The sequence below is a fragment of the Poecilia reticulata genome, chromosome 23, assembly GCF_904066995.2.
Source record: "Poecilia reticulata chromosome 23, P_reticulata-male-v2, whole genome shotgun sequence".
Taxonomy (NCBI): Eukaryota; Metazoa; Chordata; class Actinopteri; order Cyprinodontiformes; family Poeciliidae; genus Poecilia; species Poecilia reticulata.
The window spans coordinates 5771589-5792882 of NC_088852.1; the positions used below are offsets into that span (position 1 = coordinate 5771589).

The 21294-nt window shown below is 40.4% G+C and overlaps 1 protein-coding gene across 2 annotated transcripts in view; it reads left to right on the forward strand.

The window, feature by feature from the left end:
• Window positions 1-21294, forward strand: part of tmcc3 (transmembrane and coiled-coil domain family 3) — a 48237-nt gene that overhangs the window by 22556 nt on the left and 4387 nt on the right. Inside the window, exons 1-3 of one of the 2 annotated variants that reach the window (XM_008400485.3) lie at window positions 1116-1445; window positions 19409-19576; window positions 19843-20627. In XM_008400485.3, the coding sequence (XP_008398707.1) occupies window positions 1443-1445; window positions 19409-19576; window positions 19843-20627 (956 nt within the window). In that variant the 5' untranslated portion in view covers window positions 1116-1442. Of the gene's footprint in view, window positions 1-1115; window positions 1446-19408; window positions 19577-19842; window positions 20628-21294 lie in introns of those variants that run through there. The other variant, XM_008400484.3, reaches the window with a different exon arrangement.

Genomic DNA, 21294 nt, shown 5'->3' on the forward strand with positions numbered 1-21294 from the left:
TCATTGTGTTGAAAGGAGAGCTACTGTGTCTTTAAATCATTTATGACTCAAACCCCTGTGCCTTTGCGGAGTAATTTGACCATTGTTTCGGTCCACATAAAAAGTTGGTGTCATGTTTACGTTTCAACCAGTGATCACAAAAACGGTATCGTAAACAATAGTAAGATAATATCTGTTGTTGTTATGTTGCTTTATGACCAAAGTCTGTTAATCTAATTTGTGTTTCAGCAGGTTTTCTTCATCAGATAAGGTTAATTGCGTTTGTTCCCGTTAAAATATATGCATGGACTTATTTTTACCCCTAATGTGATTTACCAAATTATTCTGAACTGCAGTTTCCAAGCCAACAATTTTCTGAGTGTTTTTCTTTCTCTGAGACAAGAATACAATCCTCATTAGCGAAAAGGTTCATTATTTTTGACTGATTAGGTGTGTAGTTCAAGTGCAGTCCCTGAATATGTTTTTGAAAAGTAGAAAGTGCATTTCTTCTTCTGGAAAAACATAGTTTGGTTTAAATGTTCTTCATTTTAATAGCCTTGAGTAATGACCTTACTGTGGAGAAATGAGTTGTGCTTTTTAAAATTATAATCATTTTAAAATGAGTGAATATTAATTCACAGACCCCAATATATTTATATATTTATTGATAGATTTCAATTAATTTTTTTGTCCCATCTGTACTGAACTCTGTTTCTTTGTGTGTACATCTGTGTATTTACACTTAGTAGTGTTTGTCAAAATATATCTTGAAACTTGTTATAATAGAAAATAGACAAATTTAGCTGAAAAGTTACAAAAATATTTCATGCGGTTAAAAGTCAGACCATACATTTTTTTAAAGCATTTTTTTTATTATTTATAAATAAATTTATTTATTTATTTTGACATTTTTAGACTATTTTGCTTAATTTCATATTTTGTCATGCATTTTGTGTCGGTCTATGGTTTCAATCGCACCTTTCTGGTACTCCTAATCTCTTAAAAATATTTTCCCCCAGCTTGTCTTTGCTCCTTTTTATCAAAAAATTTGATGGATCTGGCCGGACATTTCCATATTTTCTTCAAGCGAATTAAATAAATTCGGGTGTACTCGATATGCCCCGCAGCCCCTCCCTCCAGTTTGCAGGGGTGGGCGGGGCCTAAACACAAACTGTGTCTCTCCGGCTCGCTGGGCTGAGGTGGATTACCGCGGCGGGCAGCTCAGAGAGGAGGGACCGTATCTTCTCCGCCGTTGGTCGCTTTCCAGCAGCAGCAGGAGCGCGGCGGCCGTTGCCGTGATGGCATCTGTTGCGCCGAACATGTCAACGGTCACGTTTGAAACCGCGGACAGCGAAACGGGGGATCCAGTCCGAGTTCTCTGATTATTATGCCAGGACCTGCTTGAGCCGTTGCGGTGAAAAGTTTAGGAGAAGTGGGGATACGGTGACTCTAACGGCTGGAAAATGGTAAATATGGCTTTCTCTGCTGCTGACGAAGTTGTCAAACGTAAGCTAACCAACGTTTACTCCCTGATATTATTACAGAGACAGATGTTTTGGCATTGAAATGATGTGTATTGGTAAAGCCAGTTTCTACATTCTACTGCTTTCCACCAACCACAGGTCCTGACATGTTTTATTCGAAAAAGACTCTTCGTTTACATAAAATGTATTCTCCAATATATTGGTGGTATTTTGTATTGATATTTTGCACCTATTTTGATGCGTGTGTTTTTTTTTTTATCTCTAAGCCAAAGTTAATTTGTTTTTAGATCAAAATTTAGCCGCATCTTAAAGCAATTGAAGCTGATGTGTAATATAAGTACTTACACGTAAAACATGAATTGACGGGATATTACAAGGTACTACACAGTCTGGATTTAGATAAATTCAAAATTACATTTATTGATTCCAAAGGGAAATTAAATGTTGCTATAACTCATTAATTCAACATTTGTTAAAGAGTTATTGTAGTAGATGGTGCTGGATGTGGGCAGAAAGGTTCTCCTATAGCAGATTGTATAACAGTGAATTTGAAGGAGCCTCTGATTGAGGACACTCTGTTTTTCTATGACAAAAGTCCTACACATCTGAATCTAGTGACTGAAATACCTGCTAATGTCCTTGTGAATCAGGTGTGTAGATGCAGAGACATAAAGTTGGACATCTTCTCTTGGGGCTGGGGTTTGACACTTGTAGTCTGTGCTTTTTGTCCATCAGTCCATTAAAGTACTTCTCTGTTTCTCCACTAATTCGTTCGTCAATTTGTTCCATCAGTCCGTCTATTTGACCTGAAGTCCATTCACGTGTCTATTCGTTCACTCTATTTACCCCTCAGTCCAACTGTTTATTCATTAACCTATTTATTTGTCTGTTTGCCCAACAATCCAATAGTTTGCCCTTTCATTTGCCTATCCATCCGTCCATCTGTACACCAATCTAACTGTTCCTGCTTTGCTTTGTTTGAGTCTTCACACCTGTTCGTCCATCATCGATCTATAAATCCTCTCTGCTTTTCCGTGCTCCTTTCTGGTCTTTCCAGTTTTTACAGTTCCTGTATCACAAGCCTGTTCACTGTAAAACTATCTGCCGTAAATTCATAATAATCTTTGGTGTTTATAAAAAGAACAAATAAGGACTTTAAGGAAGTTTGAAAATTTGAATTTTGACAAGAAATAACCCAAATTGGCAGCTTAACCCAGTCCTTTTTTGATGTATCTTATCCAGATTCCCGCAGTCTGCCATAAACATACGTTTGTATCTCCTCTAGTCTGTAAGGAGACAACACACAAGTGTTATCTATTTTAAGGTTTGGCCTCAACAGTTGGTTATTTGAGTAGCAGTCTGTATGCAGACGATTAAGTCACTTCTTTATTGCATACCATAAAATCCCGGGATATTGATTGGGATGTTTAAGTGGCACCACGGGAGTGGGCCGTTTTCCCAAGCCGTGCTCCTTGTTGGACGGCAGCCAGCGGTCAGTATGACTGCCACGCATCCCCTGCTTGTCTCGTTGTTGCAGCTCCTCACCGTTGAGTAAAACGACAGATAGATTCCTCTCTGTCTTGGTTTTGGAATCAGACATATCAAGCTTGCTTTTGAACGAGGAGTGGGTTTGAATGTCTTTAAAGTGCTCTGTTTTTGTGCTGCCTTGTAATTCACAGCCGCTGAGTGTGGAGCAATTTTAAAAGCCCCAAATAAACGCTTCTGGGAGCACCTGATTTGAGAATTGTAGTGAAATGTGCTGCAGTGGTGTGAGACATCGGCGGGGAGTGTTTTTGCAGGTTTCCTTGTGGTACACAGAACAACATGTACTGACATTTTTTTTACTGATGACACTTTTTATGAGCCATTCAGTGGCTGCCGGTGGTCCTTCCCTCCCTCGTTAGTCAACGCTCAGGGGATGCTTGTGGTTGGCCACGCATCTCTCCATTGTTTGCACCTGGAAGCAGTTTTTTGCTGAGCAGCTCTGATGTGAAATGAAGTTTTGCTCAAAGGCACCACACGAGTGGATTTTATTTTTGCAAGTCAGCACCTGGTGTTTTGGTTAAGAAAAGATAAAAGTGGAGCTTCATGACCCACCAAAATTAAAACGTCACTTTTTTCAAACAGTCATTCATTCTTTATACTTCACTTATCCAGTGATTCGTACTTCAACACATACAGTGCTCTGAAAAAGTATGTTTTACACCAACCCTGTTTAGTCTGCTTTAGTCTGGTGCCGGTTTGATTGCATATGTGAATGGCAAGTGGACCGGAGGCTGGTCCAAAAGCAGGAAGTAGAATATTCTGGATAAATACAACTAAAACAAACGCGGAGGGAGAAATGCCTCGTGGTCTTTTGCTAAAGATAAGAGAGAAATCTTACAACCGCTAAAATCTGACGCTACTTCATTTACGTTTACGTTTCAGGAAGGACGAAGTTTGCGCTCCTGTCTTCTTCAGATGTTTTTGTGTTGTTTCCTTCAGGGGTTCTTGGTGCAGCACCACCACAGGAGAGAGGGGGAACAAGTTTTTCAAATAATCTGGATCGTTTTTCAGTTTGTGTTAAACAATCCAACCACAAAGGCTAAAAATATAACAAACTTTGCAACTTTTTTTTTCCGGCACTGTAAATCTTGAAGTATTAGATTTTGACGACAGGGAAATTTCTTTTGAATTCTGATTGTTTTTTATCTTTGGTATAATCTGGACCAACACCAAATAGAGCAACTTGCTCTGTCATCTTGTTGTCTGCTGATAATCTGGTTTTCTCTTGCAGCCTGAATGAACCACCTGCTTGTCAAAGAACATACAGTTTCTCTTTAAATATCTTCCTTCATCTCTGTGCTGCACCTCACCAATACTGACAGGGAAAAGATCAGTTTTTTGAGTTTTCAACCAACCGCTTGGTACCAAGGAAGCTGAAAACTTACCTCACTTTCACTGTGAAAAAGGAACTGATACCAGCGAGGAAAAGGATTTGTTCAGAACTAGTGTTGACTTGGTTTATTCAGACATCAATACTGTCGGTTTCTAAAAGGTCAGCTTGTGCAGGTATGTGTGTCTGAGTGTGTGTATAATTCATGCGACGGCTAGGCTCACTTTCAGACGCTTTCAAAGACTTCATTCTCTTTGAGGAGGGAGGAAAGCGGATGGGGGTGTGTATCCGACTCCCAGCTCCTGATGCTGCTCCCTCTGGGAAACGGCGCGTTTGTCAGGCTCCTTAAAGGGAAGCTTGTCTTCCCCGATGCTTTAATTTCGCTGTTCTGGCACAAAACCAACGGGAATTTATTCAACACGACCAAAAATAGCAGCAGTCTACAAACAGGCCCATCGAGTTTGTTTACACATTTAGCTCATTTGGGTCAAAAATAATAATAATAATAAATTGCCCCATCAGTTACAAATCCATCTCTGTGTGCAGCAAAACTGAAGCAAATTAAAGTCTCTCTCTACATTTTATAACATTATTATTACTATTCAGTGAGCATCAATTTCAATTCTACTCAACTAACCTGGATTTGAATAGAAATGAAATGTAATGAAAATGTTTTTTTTCAGTACATTTTCAGTCGGTTCTTACTGTGTCAAAAATTGAAGTAAATAGATGAACAATTTGAATTATTCATGTCATATAAATAGATTTTTCTGAACTACTTTTGTTAGAAAACCCAGTTGGTTTAGAAATATATCATAGTTCAAACCGGTATTCTGAAATTATTGTATTGGCAAACCGAGAGTGCAACAAAACAGTTGCTGATATTTGGAATTTAGACCAGGATGGCAAGCCAGGTATTTATTTATTGCAAAAAATAATAATTACACTGTTCTACAATTTTCAAGTATCTTAAAAGTCAGATAAAATACCAAAGTGTTTTCTCTGGCTGTATACCTGTTGCTGCACCCTGCCGGTCAGCTGGGTGTAAACAGGCTCCCGTTACTTAGACAAGACAAATATGTTCTTTTATTTTTGCAGTAGTAGGCAGAGTTGTTCTACTATGTTACTACGTTTTGTTTTCTTATTTAAAAAGGCTTAAATAGTAAATGGAAACTCTTTTATCCAATTAATTGATTAATCACCAGAACTTCCAGTTGCAGGAGTAGAAACTCTAGGAGTTTATTCAAAGCACCAGGCTGGATCAGAGCTTCCCATCTTCCTTTCTGGATAGCAGAAAGCAGCTTTTGTATCGGGTCCGGTTTTAGAGCCGGCTCAGAGAGCGAGACCTCGTCTGCTCCTCGGTCCTCCGCCATGAGCTGAGCTCCGGGCTTTGTTTGGGCCATTCAGACTGAACAAAGAGGGTGGGGTGAATGCTGCTGAATGGGCTCTGACGGATGGTCTTCGCCTTCGACTCACTTTGTTTGCGATTACGGCGAGGTGCGAGGCCAGATCCACCGAACCGCCTCTGTCGTCAGGGCAACCGGAGGAATGTGATTCCCTCTGTCTGCTGAAGGAATAAATGACACGAGATGAGGGATGAGAAGGAAGCTGCAGCAGTAAAATGGGAGTAATCTAGATGTTTTAAAGGTAAACATTCATCCAGTTCATCCTCCTCTCCAGGCTTTTTGGATTACAGATGGAGTGGGCTAAGCTGACAGTGAACAGACGCGCAGCGCCGGTGATCTGTGTGTGAACACGGAGTGGATTAACGACCACACTGATACTGAACCCATTAAAGAGATCCAGTGTTGGGCTAACACTCATGCAGCTTTTTAGCCCTGAGTCACATGATAGAAAGCTGATTCACGGCTGGTTTTCACTGAGCTCGCCGTTGAAACCCGCTGCAGTTTAATCCAACTTTCCAACAGATTCATTCATAAATAACTTCTGCTTGTTTACATGTTCAGGATTGCAACTTTTACATCCTGAGAGCCATTTTTACCGTCAGTTCAGCTGAATAAAACTTGTTTAGAGCAACTAATGTTACATGACCTTTAGGAAGGACAACTTATATTTCTTGGTAAATATCTACTGTAGGAAATTTGATACATTTTTTTTTAAAGAAACGCCAATTTATTTCAGTTTTTGGGTTATGAGCTAAGCAAAGACGTAAACCTTTTGCCCAAAAGAGCCAAAGGTAAAAAGGGAACCAGAGATTTGTGGAAAAAGATACAAAGAAAACGCGCAGTTTCCTACCTTAACATCAAATGATTCTTCATCATTTTTAGTCAAACTTATGAAGACGTAATAAGTTTGGGCAAATTTGTATTCCTCTGACGTCATTTATAAACACAACTCTATGCTGTCGTTGAGGAAGGTCCAAATAGCCACACTGGTTTAGAAGTCCAAGATTAGGTGATCCATCCAGTAGCCGCTAGTCCGGATTTAACAATTTAGTTTTTTGTTGTGAATTGATGGTCAGATGAACGAGTTTTAAAGCATGCCTCCCTCCCAGCCACAGGAGGATTAGGATCCAGATATTTTTTGCTGGACACTATTTACTGTTTGAGACTATAGAAAAAGTTAGATATATCTGAAAAGTCATGACTCAAACTATATAAACATAATAAATATCCTACATTGAACCCAAACAGTCAGCAAATGGCCTAATCATGGCTTTTTGTGGGCTTATTTTCCAACCAACGTTTCACATGGTGTAAATCCATGATAAATTTTTCTATCTAAGCAATAAAATGGCTAAAAAGTATTACATTTTGGCAGGGAAGTGTGTAATCCTAACAAAATGACCAATACATAAGGTTCTGTATGGATATTTCCTTGAATAAATGGTTTTTAACGCCGTTACGAACACCGATGTGTCTCTGATTCTGGGGATTTTTCCGTTTCCAATAATCACAGAGGACTGTTTTAAATGGAGGACGTATTTATGCAACACCTTGTTATAAAACTGAAGAGTCCCGGCCCGTTAACACCTGCAGAGTCCAGTTATGTAATCCCCAGGGGACACTTTAAAATGCTCCCACGCAGTCTGAATGAAGCCGCTGGGCTATACTTACACTCATGTCAACATTTCAGTGTCCTCAGCTCTGGAGGAGCGTATGCTGCTCCGCCGCCGTGTGCGTATGTGTGTGTGTATGTGTTTGTGTGTGTGCTGTGAGTTCAGAGCAGTGTTATGTTGTGAATCATGGAGAGCTCAAACATTTGTTTTCTAAAAACGGAAAGGACTGTACACTATGTGGTTCCTCTTCTTGTGACTATTTTTATGTAGTCGATATCTGAGGATCTGGAGTAGGAATTGTTTATTGTTCTCATAAATATGAAGGATGCAATTTTCTGCTGCTAGTTGAGGAGATATTGTTAAATATTGACGAGAACATCAGAATTCATAATATATACGTTGCTGTTTTTGAATTATGATTTTTTTGTGATAGAAATAATGAAATTGGAGTCTAAATGTCTGTTGCCGTGCCGACATGCGGTTCAGACTTTAAATGTGGAAAGTGACGTCAGCACGTCTGACCTACTAACATTTCTCCTTTCAGGAAAAACAAAGCAGGGCCGATTAGTCGGCCTCATGGAAAGCAGCAACTTGATGCTGCCCAGAAGTTTTGGCACAACCTTATAGCGTCGATCCGTTTCCTGTTCCTGTTTACGTTTTCCACTTCACCATGGCTGCTTAAAATGTCCAAGTGAAGCCCAGATGTTGCTCTCCTGTCTCGCCTGAAGCGAACCTGAAACTGCTTTTAACGTAGAGCTGCTGCACTGAACCGAACATAAAAACATTAACTGTGTCCGTCTGAATCAGAGGGAGATGATCAGAGCTACCTGAGCGGGGGTCACTTTCCTTCTGCGTTTTGATTTAATGGTTCATTTTGAAATACGTAACAGTGATGCACAGTTTTCATTGACGATGAATTAATTCATATTTAGTAGGACATTATGTTTGAAGTATAATAGTTTCTGATATTTCAGGGACTGTGATACTAAAGAAAGGAGTGGCTTAATTGTAAACAATATCATTATTATTTTCAGACTTCATTCCACAGTTGCATGTTTTTAATGTTTTATGTCAATATCACACTAAATTACTTATAGTTTTAATATTGCCTAATGTTACAGTGCTGTCACAAAGCTTAGAGTTGTTGAATTTGTTCCTTTTGTTCCTTGGTGTTTGCTTTCTGGCTTTTTTTCGTACTGGAGTTGACATTTTAAATTATCTGTATCTTACAATAGAAATGGATAAAACAAAGCCACTTGCCCATAATAAGTTAGTCCTGCTCTCTCTCGCTTTCTAGCAGCCTGAAAGCATCTTTGGACATATTCATATTCCTCTGACGTCATTTATAAACACAAACCTATGCTGTTGCTTTTTTTTTTTTTTTGCAATATAAGAACTGCAAAATAAAATAGTCAGGAAGTAGAGTCACCCATTTAAAAAATGCCCAAAGCGACTTTGAAAAACAAGTGAAAACGTTTAGTAAAATTCTTTGACCCTGATGTCAGACACATGTGTCAGCTGCTGCGGTGCCTCGAGAGAGAGAGAAGAAATGAAGCATGGATGTTGAAGCTGTTTCATACTCACTGCTGTCATGGGTTTCCCTCAGCAGACATGGGACTGCGCTGTTTTAAACAGACAGTTAAGATTTACTTTGTAAAAATGAGTTTTGAGCAGTTCGTTTTCCAGAGACAGAAGCAGGAATTGGTGATTTTTTTTATTTATTTGAACGTCCTTGATTAGTAGATCAGTTACTGAAATATTTGGATTCTCGTTCATTAAATGCTTGAAAATAAACACACCACCAAACCACTTTTACTCTTGATCTACATTTTGCTGAGTTGAACAAAAACTCTTGTATTTATGTTTATCAATCTGTCAAAATCTAAATTTGTTGCTCTTAAAATAAAATAATCAATCATGATTGGCCTGAAAAAGCCTGATAAATGTTAGATTAGATCATGGTTTCCCCCAGAAAACTTGCTAAGCCCGGTGGTTGGGTGTTAGGCCAGTCATTCATCCAGCGACCTGTTGAGTTTTTGAGTCTAAAAATGTTTAAAGTTGACAGAAACTTGAAAATATCACTTGACAATTATGTGTTATTGAAAGATTGTAAGATTAATACCTGAACACCAACTATAAAGTCTTAAAAAATGCAAACATTTTAAAAAGACTTAAATAAGCAATGCTAAGCCTGGGGGGGGCACAAGTAAAGCCTGATGACCCTCCAGGCTTATAATACATTTGGAGAAGCCCTGTTAGAGTTTCGTACTTTGTTGATGTTGCTGGATTTGCTCTCGGATTGTTTATAAATTAGTTTCTGTTTGTTTTTGCAGCTCAAGCTGATTGATTCAGATGAGCTTAATGAGAACAAAAGGCCAAGGACTGAACTGCAACCTGTACGCGGTGATTAATTTTAAAAACTGGACACATTTTGCTGTTTAAAGGCCACAGTATGAACTCCAACATAGCTGGTTGTCTGAAAGCTCTGATCTGATTCTGACGGTCCACTTGTGGAGTTCAAACATTGACTTTTGGCTTTCTTTTATCTCATGTTTTCTCTGCCAGTTTTGATCTGCTTCACCTCCTCCTTGCTGTCCTTTGAATCCCTCTGGCTACTCCTGTCGTTTCCCTCAGACGCTCACATCTGTCCTCGTATCTCTGGCTGCTGTCTGAGTAGAAGAAAGCAGCGGTGGATAATCTTTTTTCCCTGGAAAGAAGAGCTTTAAATCTCAGATTACGAATGAAGCGGAGAGCAGGAGCGGAGGATTACTACTTCTCCTCCGTTGTATCGAGTCCCAAACTGCGTGTTATCATGTAATACAATCAACCGCATGGCTCCCACGCTGTGGTGAACTCGCATGTCGTTATTCATATTTTTAGTGTGTGCGTGTGTGTGTGTTGCTACCACATCATTAGACCATGCTGCAGACTCGTGATAGTAAACGAGCTGCCAGCAGTTTATTGATTTTTAGCTCAATATCCATCCACAGCTCCGTGTTTCTCTCTGCGGAGGTGTGATTTATGTTTCAACTGGGTTATCTTTCTGTGTTGTCAGTCGACCACTGTAGTGGATTAATTCCATTTACTGTACATATGAACTTTGACCTCTGCCCTGGTGGTTGGAATCTGCCCCAGAGGGTTTTGTTTACTTAAAAGCAAACTAGTCTTGAAGTAGTTTAACGCTCCTCAGACGAAATCGTCCTTCAGATTGTGAAATAAATCGTTTACATTTGAAGATAAACTGAGCTGTCATGGCTTCCGGCAGAAATTATGAAGGCCTTTTAATTTGATTAGCGCAGCAGCAGGAGACCAGAGAGGAGGTTCACTGATACTAATACTGCCCAATTCACATTTTTTAAATTGAAATAATCAGAGTAGAGAAGTAACAATTTGCAAGAAAAAACTCCAGATTTCTGGAAAAATGCATGAATTCAAATGAAAAAGTTACTGTATTCATCTTTTTTCCCCTCATTTACTAAAGCAGAAATGTAACAGAATGAGACAATCTTAACAGAGGAGCCATGTTCTGAAGACGTCCTGAAAGAGTAGGAGTTTTTAAAGCAACAGAGGCCCAATTTAAAGGCGTTAAATTACAAACTGAAATTTCTTTTAAGTCATATTTTATATACCATTTTTATAGCAACTGAAGTTAACATAGTTAGTTGTATGTGCTTGGAAACCATAATGCTGCCCATTTAAGGAGCCATGTCGGCCATTTAATCTGAAAACTCATCCAGTCCATGGCTGAAATGAAGCAGGAAGAAATGGCAACTTGTCTCTGTTTGGTTTTCAGAGATGAATGCTGCCTACTTTTCTTGTTCGGTTTAAAAAGCTTACTTTGGCTGTTTTTACCCTCGACATTGGAGAAAGATTTTAACCTGGAAACAGGGACGTTTTGCAAAATGCAAGAGTAGCTTTAAGAGAGGTGATTTAGACACAAATTTAGCAGAAATCTACAGCAAATTGTGTAACAAGCCTGTGTAAGTTTAAGATAGCAGTAGAAAACTCTATATTTCATGGAAAAAGTAGCAAGAGTTTTTATTTTGATCACAGTGCAGGCGGATAATGGATGCTGATGCGTTCAGTACCTGGAAGTCTGTTGTTTTCTTGTTGTGCTGCGGTCATCTGCGTCATCCAGTGAGTCTGCAGGGATCGTTTTGCCCTAGCAACACTTTTAGCCGTCACAGTTTAAATTTGCTCTGAGTGTCGGAGGGAAACGGGTGAGTGGAGGATTAAAAAAAAAAAAAAAAATCTCTGTCATGGTGACAGCAGAGTGAAGAGTGACATCCGTCATTGTTCTGTGACACGCCTCTGTCGTTTTCGTGTGTAATAAAGGAGAACCTGCAGTCGTTACGGTTGCAGGGTTGGACTGGAAACAAATCAGCAACACCACAATGTAAAGCAGGTGAAGGCAGTGAATGCTGTACCTGTTGGACTAAAGCGCCTGGCAGTTCTCCTGTAAATGTGGCCGGAAACCTCCGGAGATATTTAGAGATCTCAGCTGTGACTACATCTGTTAGCGATTCTGTTGTCAGTAGCAGCCAGTTCTCTTTCTCTCATCCTCTCACTATGCGCTGAAGTTAATACCCTTTGGAACTGACTAATTACTGCAGCTAAAGTTACATTTCTGCCTCACAACTACTCTGCCGTTATCTGAAAACATCCTGCAGCGAATGCAGTCTGCTCAACTTCTTTTCGTTTTTGTGATTTTTATTTTATTTACTGATTTTTGGTTTCTGATTGTTGCCTGCTGGCGGTTATTTTCCAGGATCAATCAAAAGCAGATGGTTTGACTTAACTGTGTCACTCTGCGTCACGGAGAACATATTTAAATCTTTTTTTTTTAAGTTGCTTAATATTTGTATATTTTCTTAATTTTTGTGAATCAGTTTACTTGTATTTTTTTGACAAATTTTTTACTGTTCATTACTAATTATGCGTCAGCATTTTTTTATTTTTAAAATATATATTTTGTTTTTATTCAGTGCTGTTTTTATAAATGTTTTTGTTTCATTTTAGTTTGTTTACATTTTTTTCCCTCCTAAATTTTTGTATTAATTTTTGATCTATTTTTGCTTTTTTTAATTTTTTTTTTAGGTTTTCTTCTTTTGACTTTTTCCACAATTGGTAGAAGAAATAATAAAGAAAAACTATTTTATATACACACATGCAGTATATCTTCATGTACAGGTTATTTTAAATAAACGCTTTGACGTCTATAAACTCCAGTCATTTTTTTGCACGTGTTGAGTTTATAAGTCTATTTAATCTAATGCATAAAGTCAGAAACTATCCAATTAAAACATTTATAGGTCAATCAGTGAATATCCAGTCAGTGAAAACAATCCAGCTCGATGCGATCCGTCTTTAGGATCCGTGTTTGAACGGAGCAGCAGAACAGGAACGTGTCCCGCTCTGCCCGCCGTCAGTTCGGCCCGTAGGCGTGTCTGCAGAGCCACCAGTTCAGACCTGAAGTCGGTGCTTCGCTGAAGCGATGATGCAGGCTGTTTACCTCCCCGCTGCCCCGCCCCGATCTGACCCCAGGCAGGTGCAAGTCTGCATGCAGGCAGTAACTAGGGAGGGCAAAGGTGAAGTCAAGACTCTTATTTACCTTGTCAGCGTTTCTGAAGACATTGCATTGAAACATATACGTTAAAATCTCAGAACAAGACGGAATAATTAAGTAGAAATGAAAGATGTTGTTTATTAAGAGGAGAAATTAACATAAATACCCAAATCAGATGCAATATTTAAATGTTATGTATTGAGATTTGATCAGGTTTTTGCTACGTTTTTCTTATTGAAGAAATGTGAAATAATATTTTCTTGTAAGAATACCATTTTCTGACAGAGATAGTTTTTATCATCATTTTATAGAATTAGGAAATTAAAAAGCTGTGCAATAGGTAGCATTCTGACTCTTCCCCCATTAAAAACCCTGAAATGTGGCAGTGAGGGTTCAACTTGCTCTCGTTTGCCAGAGACGTCTCGTTTTCCATCTGCTCCATGGCTGTTTTTTTCTCGGTCGTTATTCTCCAGATAATTTCCCCCCACAGGGAGCTGCGTCTTTCTGCAGCTCCCCCTCTGCCCCACAGGATTTCCCCTGCAGGCTGATGAAGTCAAAGCGCATCCCCTCCTCCCCACTTCATCTTAAGCCAAACTAGATTTTCATTTCATGTTTGCATCCTGATTTTTCCTCTCACCAGCCCCTCTCATCTGATTTATTTGTAGCCTGATTTGAATTCACCTGCAGGTGCGCTCCTTCCTGTAACCTCCACCTTCTCCTTCGGCAGAGTGACGCATGAGGCTTCATGTGTGAGCGCTCTCTGTAGCCCCCGGGAAGCGCAGTCATAAATAAAAAGGGATCTGTTGTTTTCTCCTGGCTCCTGGAACAGAGCTGCCTTGGCGAATTTAACCTGCGAAAACCCGAGGATCTAAATGATACCTGAGAGCATCTCCATATTTGTCCAGCGAGATGCAGGGTTTTATGTTGTGTTTGGTGAGAAAGGAAGGATGTGGGAGGAGGTCAGCATGATGAGCCAGGCTTCAGATATCACCACCAAACACTTTGATACATTTGGTAGTGTTTTTTTTTTTCATTTGTCGGTTTTCTTTTTATCTTCTCAACTACAACTCAACAGTTTTAATGTTGCGATGGGGCCAGGTTGGCTGGTATAGCCATTTTTTGCTTTATTACAGTGATTCTAAATTATTTGTTTATGTTCCAAGCAGAGATAATGAGAAATTAAAAGTACCATTTGAAAATACCACTGGTATTAAACATACTTTTCGTGAAATGTTTCATTTATTGGTCAGGTTTAAGTGTCATGGTTTCATTAGCTGCAGGGTGAAAATCATCATAATTAACCAAAATTAAGGCTTGAAATTAATCAGTAATTAATCTTTGCCATGTGTTTCAGTTGGTGAACTGGGTCTGTAATTAACTCTACGTTCCTTTATTTGCTTCTTATCTCTTAATTACTATGAGATCTGATCGACTTATTGTAATGCTTTTATTTTGAAGGGAAGACTTTTAAGCGTTATCACAAAATCAGGAGACGTAAGAAAAGTTCATAGAAATGTTGTTATTATCCCCCTAAATGGAGGCATACGGTACATTTATGATGTAAATAAGTACATATCTTAAAGATTTTTGTTTCTAAGTTTAAAATTAGTTTAATTATATGTCAAAGCTGAATATTCTAAGTAATTAAATGGATTTTTGATGGCACTCAAAGCGACTCTGCTGCTGTTGCTCTCCTGTTGATCTGTAAACTGAGTTTGTTTTTGTGTCTTTTCTCTCTGTTTGAGTACCGTTGTCATAGTTACATTAAGTACCGGCCTCCCGCTCCGTCCGAGCGCGAGGCGGTTATTGCTCCACATGACTCCACTCCGTTGTTAATGTGACAGATTCCTGCGATTGTCCTTGCTAACCCACTTATAGACACCTCGCCCTCTAAGTCTCCTGATCGGGATTCGCCCAATCCCATTCCTTCCTCCCCGGCGCTCCAACACACCAGTTCATCCCTGCCTGTATTAATCTGGCTCACCGGTTCAGACGGAGCTCGGCCCCATGCGGGGTTCGGGTCGACTAATGGATGACTAATGTGGTGTAATCTGTCACACTCACTGCTTTAAGCACTCGTTTGTCCCAGAATCAAGAGCACCTAATTAATTGTTTTGCCTCTCGGTTGCCTCTCCAACACCATTAGACAGCTGACGGTACGTTTTGCTGTGTTTCTAAGCATTTATTTACACATTAATTATTGAGTTTTGTTGGCTTTACTCCACCGGACCATGAACGTTTTCTCCAACGTCCCATCGCCTCATTAATATTCATGGCTGCGGTGAAGTTTCTACGCTGCAGCCGCTGCTGAAACTCGCTAAATAACATTGATGTTTGGTGCTTATCTGAAGAAAAAGCGGCTTTAAATTCCACACAAACGGCCTGGAGTTGATGGAAAAACGTCCAGAATTGATTTGTCCATCAAACCACGTAAAGCTGATTGGTTTTTGACAAAATGCTGCAGCCTGATTAGCCGGGGATTATGTTGTGTTGTTTACGGTTTCCTATTTGCGGATTTGTTTCCTCCTCCGGTTTGTGTGGGTGGAAAATAAAACGGTGGACTGCAGGCCGTGGTAAACGGCTCACCTTTCCATGTGGGGACCAACTGAAGCAGCTTTTTCTTTCCCCCTGGCAATTTCCTGTTTTTCCTCCATGCTGCCATTGACTCCCTGAGGCCAGATGAGCTGCCAGACTTTGAATATTCTGCATGTACAGAGCACAGCTCATGTTTCTAATCATTTAATTTGAATACAAAAGCCTGATGCAAACCAGCTCTCTACCTTCTGCCTAATCTTGCATCTTTTACTGCACAGTTCAAGAGTGTTCGTGTACATTTGCTACATGAAACACACAAACTCTAGTTAGGCCTGTTGAAATGTATAATTGTTCTCTTTTCTCTCTTTCTTTCCACCAAAACTGGATGACAAAAGTCTTCAGTCTGGTGGTTTGGTCTCAGATAGCCCTTTTTTTGAAAGATAATTTTGCTTACAGAGACTTGAGTGTTAATTTTATTTGTTATTTCTGTTGTTTATTTATTCTGGATATTTAAAATGCCTTCCAGTTCTAGTGTTAAATCTTCATTTGCATTATTACCATAAGATTACTTGAAAATGGTCTAAAAACAGCAACATTATAGCTCGCCAACATTCAGGCCTATTCCAATGTATTTTATTTGGATAGACCAACACAAAATTATGAAACAGAAGGAAAGTTACAGGAAATCAACCGTAAATGTACCAACATATACAACCAGCAATCTCCAAACGTTTGCCAATTGGTGCAAAATCACCCAAAAGGACTTTATTTAATAATTGGAAAACTCACTTAAGCTTATTAATAAACATAACAAGCTTAAGTGTTCAGGATGAGATGTTATCCATCCACTTAGTGGACTAACTGAGTGGAGATTAAGCATAAACTGCTGCAACCATCAGGGAGTAGTTTAACTTCAATGATCTGCCTGCTCTCTCTCAGACCGTTTCAATAAAACCTTCTCACTTTTTAGCTGTTGCCAACGCGCTTTAATGATTCGCTTCACTCAATAATTCAGAAGTCTCAGGATCCCTTCAGGTCTTCTGCTTTGTTGACATTCAGGTGGTGAGAAAATGCAATATCTTTTCGTCGACTTGTTTATGTTGCAGCTGTTCTCACATATCTCTATGTGTCACAAGTCACATTTCTGAAATTGGAAATGTAACTTGTGACATTTTTACTTTTACATGATGAACTCAGTAACCAGATGAGACGTAAATTAGTCGTCGGGGGTTTTACATTTATTGATTGATTCTTCATTTGTGAAAGAAAAGCCCACTTGCAACATTTTTCTGTTCTGCTCACATCATGCTTACACTCTTTTTTTCTTTAATTTCTGTAGCCACAGCATGCATGCAGCCTTCTGGTTTCCCATGGGGACACGTCCTTGTGTGTTTTGGCTCCATGTCCATCCATCTGTATAATTCTCTAAATGCCCAGAGTGCAGACTAGGGTCGCATCGTGAGAAGCGACCAGATATCTGCTCTCTACAGCGGGCACGTGCGTCCTCTCAGACATATGCTCGCTATGTGTGCCCTCAGACCTACTTTTAAACGCGTGCAGGGAGAGCAGAGGCAGCGCATACAACGCTACGACTGTTCAGGTCTGAGAGGCGGCGATGGAGGGACTGGAGCAAATATTTTGGTTTTGTTCTGGATTATTTCTCATATCTGACCCTGAGGAGAATTTCTCTCGTTTATCTTTTTAGAAAAAAAAAACAAGAAAACAAGCAGATTACAAGACAGCTGAGATTACAGACAGAAGTATCAGAGTGATGTTTATTTGAACCACCCAACTTGTGCAACACAATGAGGCAAGAAGTATTTACTGCACAGCTAAGTCTCCAGCTCAAATTTAACTCCATAAAGTAAATATTTATTCAGTGGTTTGTCCAGAGAGGACGAAATGGTCAAAAGAAATGTCTGAGTCAGACCTAACAAACCGGCACTCTATGGAGTCATTTAAAAGTGCTCTCTGCCGTTGAACTTGGCTTCACTTTAATTTGCTGCGGTGGAGAATTTACGCTTGTGACACAAACTGTGAATACACAGATGTCTTGACTGAATAGTTTGGAACAAGAAGTTATTGAATTAATCTTGCTTGTGGATAGACATGTTGCATAAAACAAAGCATTTTCCTATAAACTGCAGCTGTTTGGTGGTCTGGCTCATTACCCATATATGGTATTCACTTCCTGAGAGGCTTTCGATGCCATCAAAAAGTGTTGATAAAGAAAAAAAGCAATGGTAAGGCATAATATAATAATTTATTTCATATTATTTTAATATTTGTAGATGTTTTAGCTCTGAATTATGCACGTCCTTGAAGCATTTTATTGCAAGCTGCTCAGCTCCAGTAAATAAACACGAGGTTCTTTATCTGTACACCTCCAGCTGCAGTGTTTAGTTGGGTAATTTCCAGGGTTGGACTCAGAAACCCCACTGTGGTTTGTAAACCTACAACTGTTGCCTCTTATGTAATTCTAAGCTTTCTTTCCCTCACTGAGCCGACCAGGCTGGTTATACTGTAAACAGAAGCCTTGCTTTACCTCCTATCAGAGGAAATGGCTAAAACTGTGTAACAGTTAAAGTTGTAAAACGTCCTTCACACCCCGTCAAACTCTGAATTTAAGGAAAACAGGTCGGTGTTCAACCGATAACGAGGGATGTTCTGTTTGGAGCGACAACACGAGGATCCGGTTTCTCAGACTTGCATCTGTCTGTGTTTCCATCCAAACATGCTGCGCTTGTGTTTTGATGCTGTGGGCCTGTGATGGATGATGAATGCTGACTCTGCAAGCTGCGCTACAGACTGCCTTGCTCTCAACCACGGGACACAATTACAGTGGCACGTATTCATCCCGTCTCTCTCTGCGAGGGGGATAAAAACCCGCCTTAGGGGGGATGTCAGCAGCTTGCTTTGCTTTGCTTTGCTTCCCTGGCAACCAGAATTAGTAATATTTTAGGTTTCCTTATGTAATCCTCTGCCTTTGTCGGCGCAGCGAACAAGAATCACCGGAGGCTGTTTGTTCGGAGCCCCGGGGCTCCTCGCTGCTGTGCAGCCGTAAAACAGATTTCCTGCCTTTTGCGCCCGTTTCATCGGCTCTCTAAACAGAAGAATCCTCACATTTGGTATTCGTGTTTAGCTCTGCGTCCTGGAGATCTTCCACTCTCTCCTCAGTTTTAGATGGACTCATTTAGAGGCGGAACAGGGAGGAGAGGAAACCTCCATAACACATCCAGGCCTGCAGCTAACGATTGTTTCAGTTATCGATTAATCGGACAAAGAAACTGCAGATTTTTCATTTAACCACTTAAAACTTTTTATACAATATTAGAAATTCATTAATGATGCAATAATAATGATGCAGTTTCTTTCTTTATTGTCTAAAATGCCATAACAAAGATTTCCTTTAGCAAATTTGAACCAGCTGAAGCTGAAATATGCCATTTGAGGAGTTTTTAATGAAGCATATTTACAAAGGAGCTTATATTAAATTAATTTTTGCAGTTTTTGGCTTACTTACTGTTGTTTCTTCACCAAACTGCATTTTTTTCTAGTTGTTGTTATACTCCAGTTAACAATTAATCGATTACTGAATTAGTTGACAGTTATTTCAATAATAGATTAATCACAATAACCTGATCAATCATTTCAGACCTGAACACGTCTGTCATTTGACACTAGGTAGTTTTGTCTGAAAGGCAAACAGGAGCCTCTTTCATCTGCAGAGTCTCCAGACAGGCTGAAATGATTAATCGTGATTAATCCCTTATTCAAATAATTCTCAAGTAATTTAGTAGTCAATTAATTGTTAACTGAATTATGCAGACTCTGAACATTTGGTGAAAAGAAAACATATTCAGAGCAGTAATTAAGCCAAAACTGTACAAAAATATTTATATATTTAGCATTTTTAGGATAAAAAAAACCCACCTTTTCTGTGTCCGCAGGCAGAGCGCAGCAACGATGCCAACACCCTCAGCATCCCGGTGCCGATGCGACGCGGCGCCTCAGAGTCCAACCTGGACGTGGTGGACAGCGTTGGAGACGATGGCATCGGCGTGGATTTTACGAAGGGAGCGCTCGGCATCGATCGACTGCAGCAGAAGATCCTCAAGGTGCGTTTACTCACATCCAGATAAACTTTGTTGTGTTCCAGCCTTATCCAGTTATTCAGGAGAGTCAAAACAGTTTGTCAACCAGTTCTTATAGAAAAAGAGAGAAACGATAAATCATGAAAATGACTAAGTTGGTTGTGATTAATTGATTTATTGCGACAGACTTGGTTGAACCTTTTAACCGTCTCAAGGGTTTGATGAGCGAAACAGGAGAAAAGTCGAGCATTAATTATGACCAGCTTTCCTCCTCCTGGCTTTAACTCCAGGTAACGGAGCAGATCAAGGTGGAGCAGGAGGCGCGGGACCAGAACATAGCGGAGTACCTGAAGCTGATGAACAACGCTGACAAGCTGCAGGTCACCCGGATCCGCCAGGTGTTTGAGAAGAAGAACCAGAAGTCTTCGCAGTCCATCGCTAGTCTGCAGAAGAAGCTGGAGCAGTACCAACAGCGCGTGAAGGAAGGTGAGACCAACGGCAAGCACAGGGACAGCAGCAGCTGCAGCAGCAAGGACTCGGTCCCTCACAGCAAAGACGACAGCCTGCGGGACGTCAGCTCCTCCGGACGGCACCCGACGCTGGACAAGATCAGGACCATCGGCCCCGGTGTCTCGCTCTCGCCGCCGTTCTTCTTCAACAAGTCGCGCGACTTCGCCAACCTCATCAAGAACAAGTTCGGTAGCGCCGATAACATCGCCCACCTGAAGAGCTCCATGGATAGCGGCTCAGGGCTGCAGGCGGACGGGGCGTCCCGGGGCCTGAGTGGCAGCGCCAACGCCGTCGCCAAACCCTCGAAGTACCACAGCGACGACGAGTGCTCCAGCGGCACGTCGGCGTCGGCTGACTCCAACGGGAACCTGGTTGGGGGGTCTGTGACCGGGTCGGGGGGTCCAGGGAGGTCCGACTCCAGCGGACGGCTTTCGGAGGTGCTGGGCATGGTGCGGGAGGTGAGGGAGGCTCAGACTCAGCTGGCTGAGGACATGGACACCATGAACGCTCAGTTCAAAAGAGACTACGCCTACTTTACTCAGGTGATGCAGGAGGAGAGATACAGGTGAGCAATGCAGGAAGAACCACCAGGGGTCACTGCAAACAAAATCTGACCAGGTAGATTTGGTCCAGTTTCTGGAGCAAATGCTGTTTAAAACAAGACACAAGACCAACTTACACAGAGGAGCTTGTTTCACGTCAACAACTCCTTAATACTGACAAAAAAAAAGTTCCACAGATGGGTTATTTTACTTATCATATATGTATTTTTCCCATGTTTTTCCCCCCTATGTCTTGCTGAAAAGTTACTCATAAATTAGTTTTGTCTTATTTCAAATATACCGAAATATTTCCCCTGGAATTAGACCAAATATACTTGGTAATATTTTGTGTTTTTGAGTGTTCAGAGTGTTTTGCTTGTGTTTTGTAGTAAGATCATTTCACTGACTGACGGCTCAGAGCTCATTGTTGTCACACATGGTGTTAGGACTCATTATATCTGCAAACATAAGCTCTTTGAGAGCCTCACCTTTAATCCTTAGAAGTTAAACACACAAGAAGTGAAACAGATGCTCGCAGTGATGACAGAAAATCTATATGTTTGCTTGACTTATATAAATTAGGTTTTTAAGTACGTGAACGCAGTGCAGTGCTTTGTCTTGCCTCTCGGGGCGCTGTGTCACACTTAATGAATGAAACAGACAATTTCAACGGATCCATCCGTAGCTGTT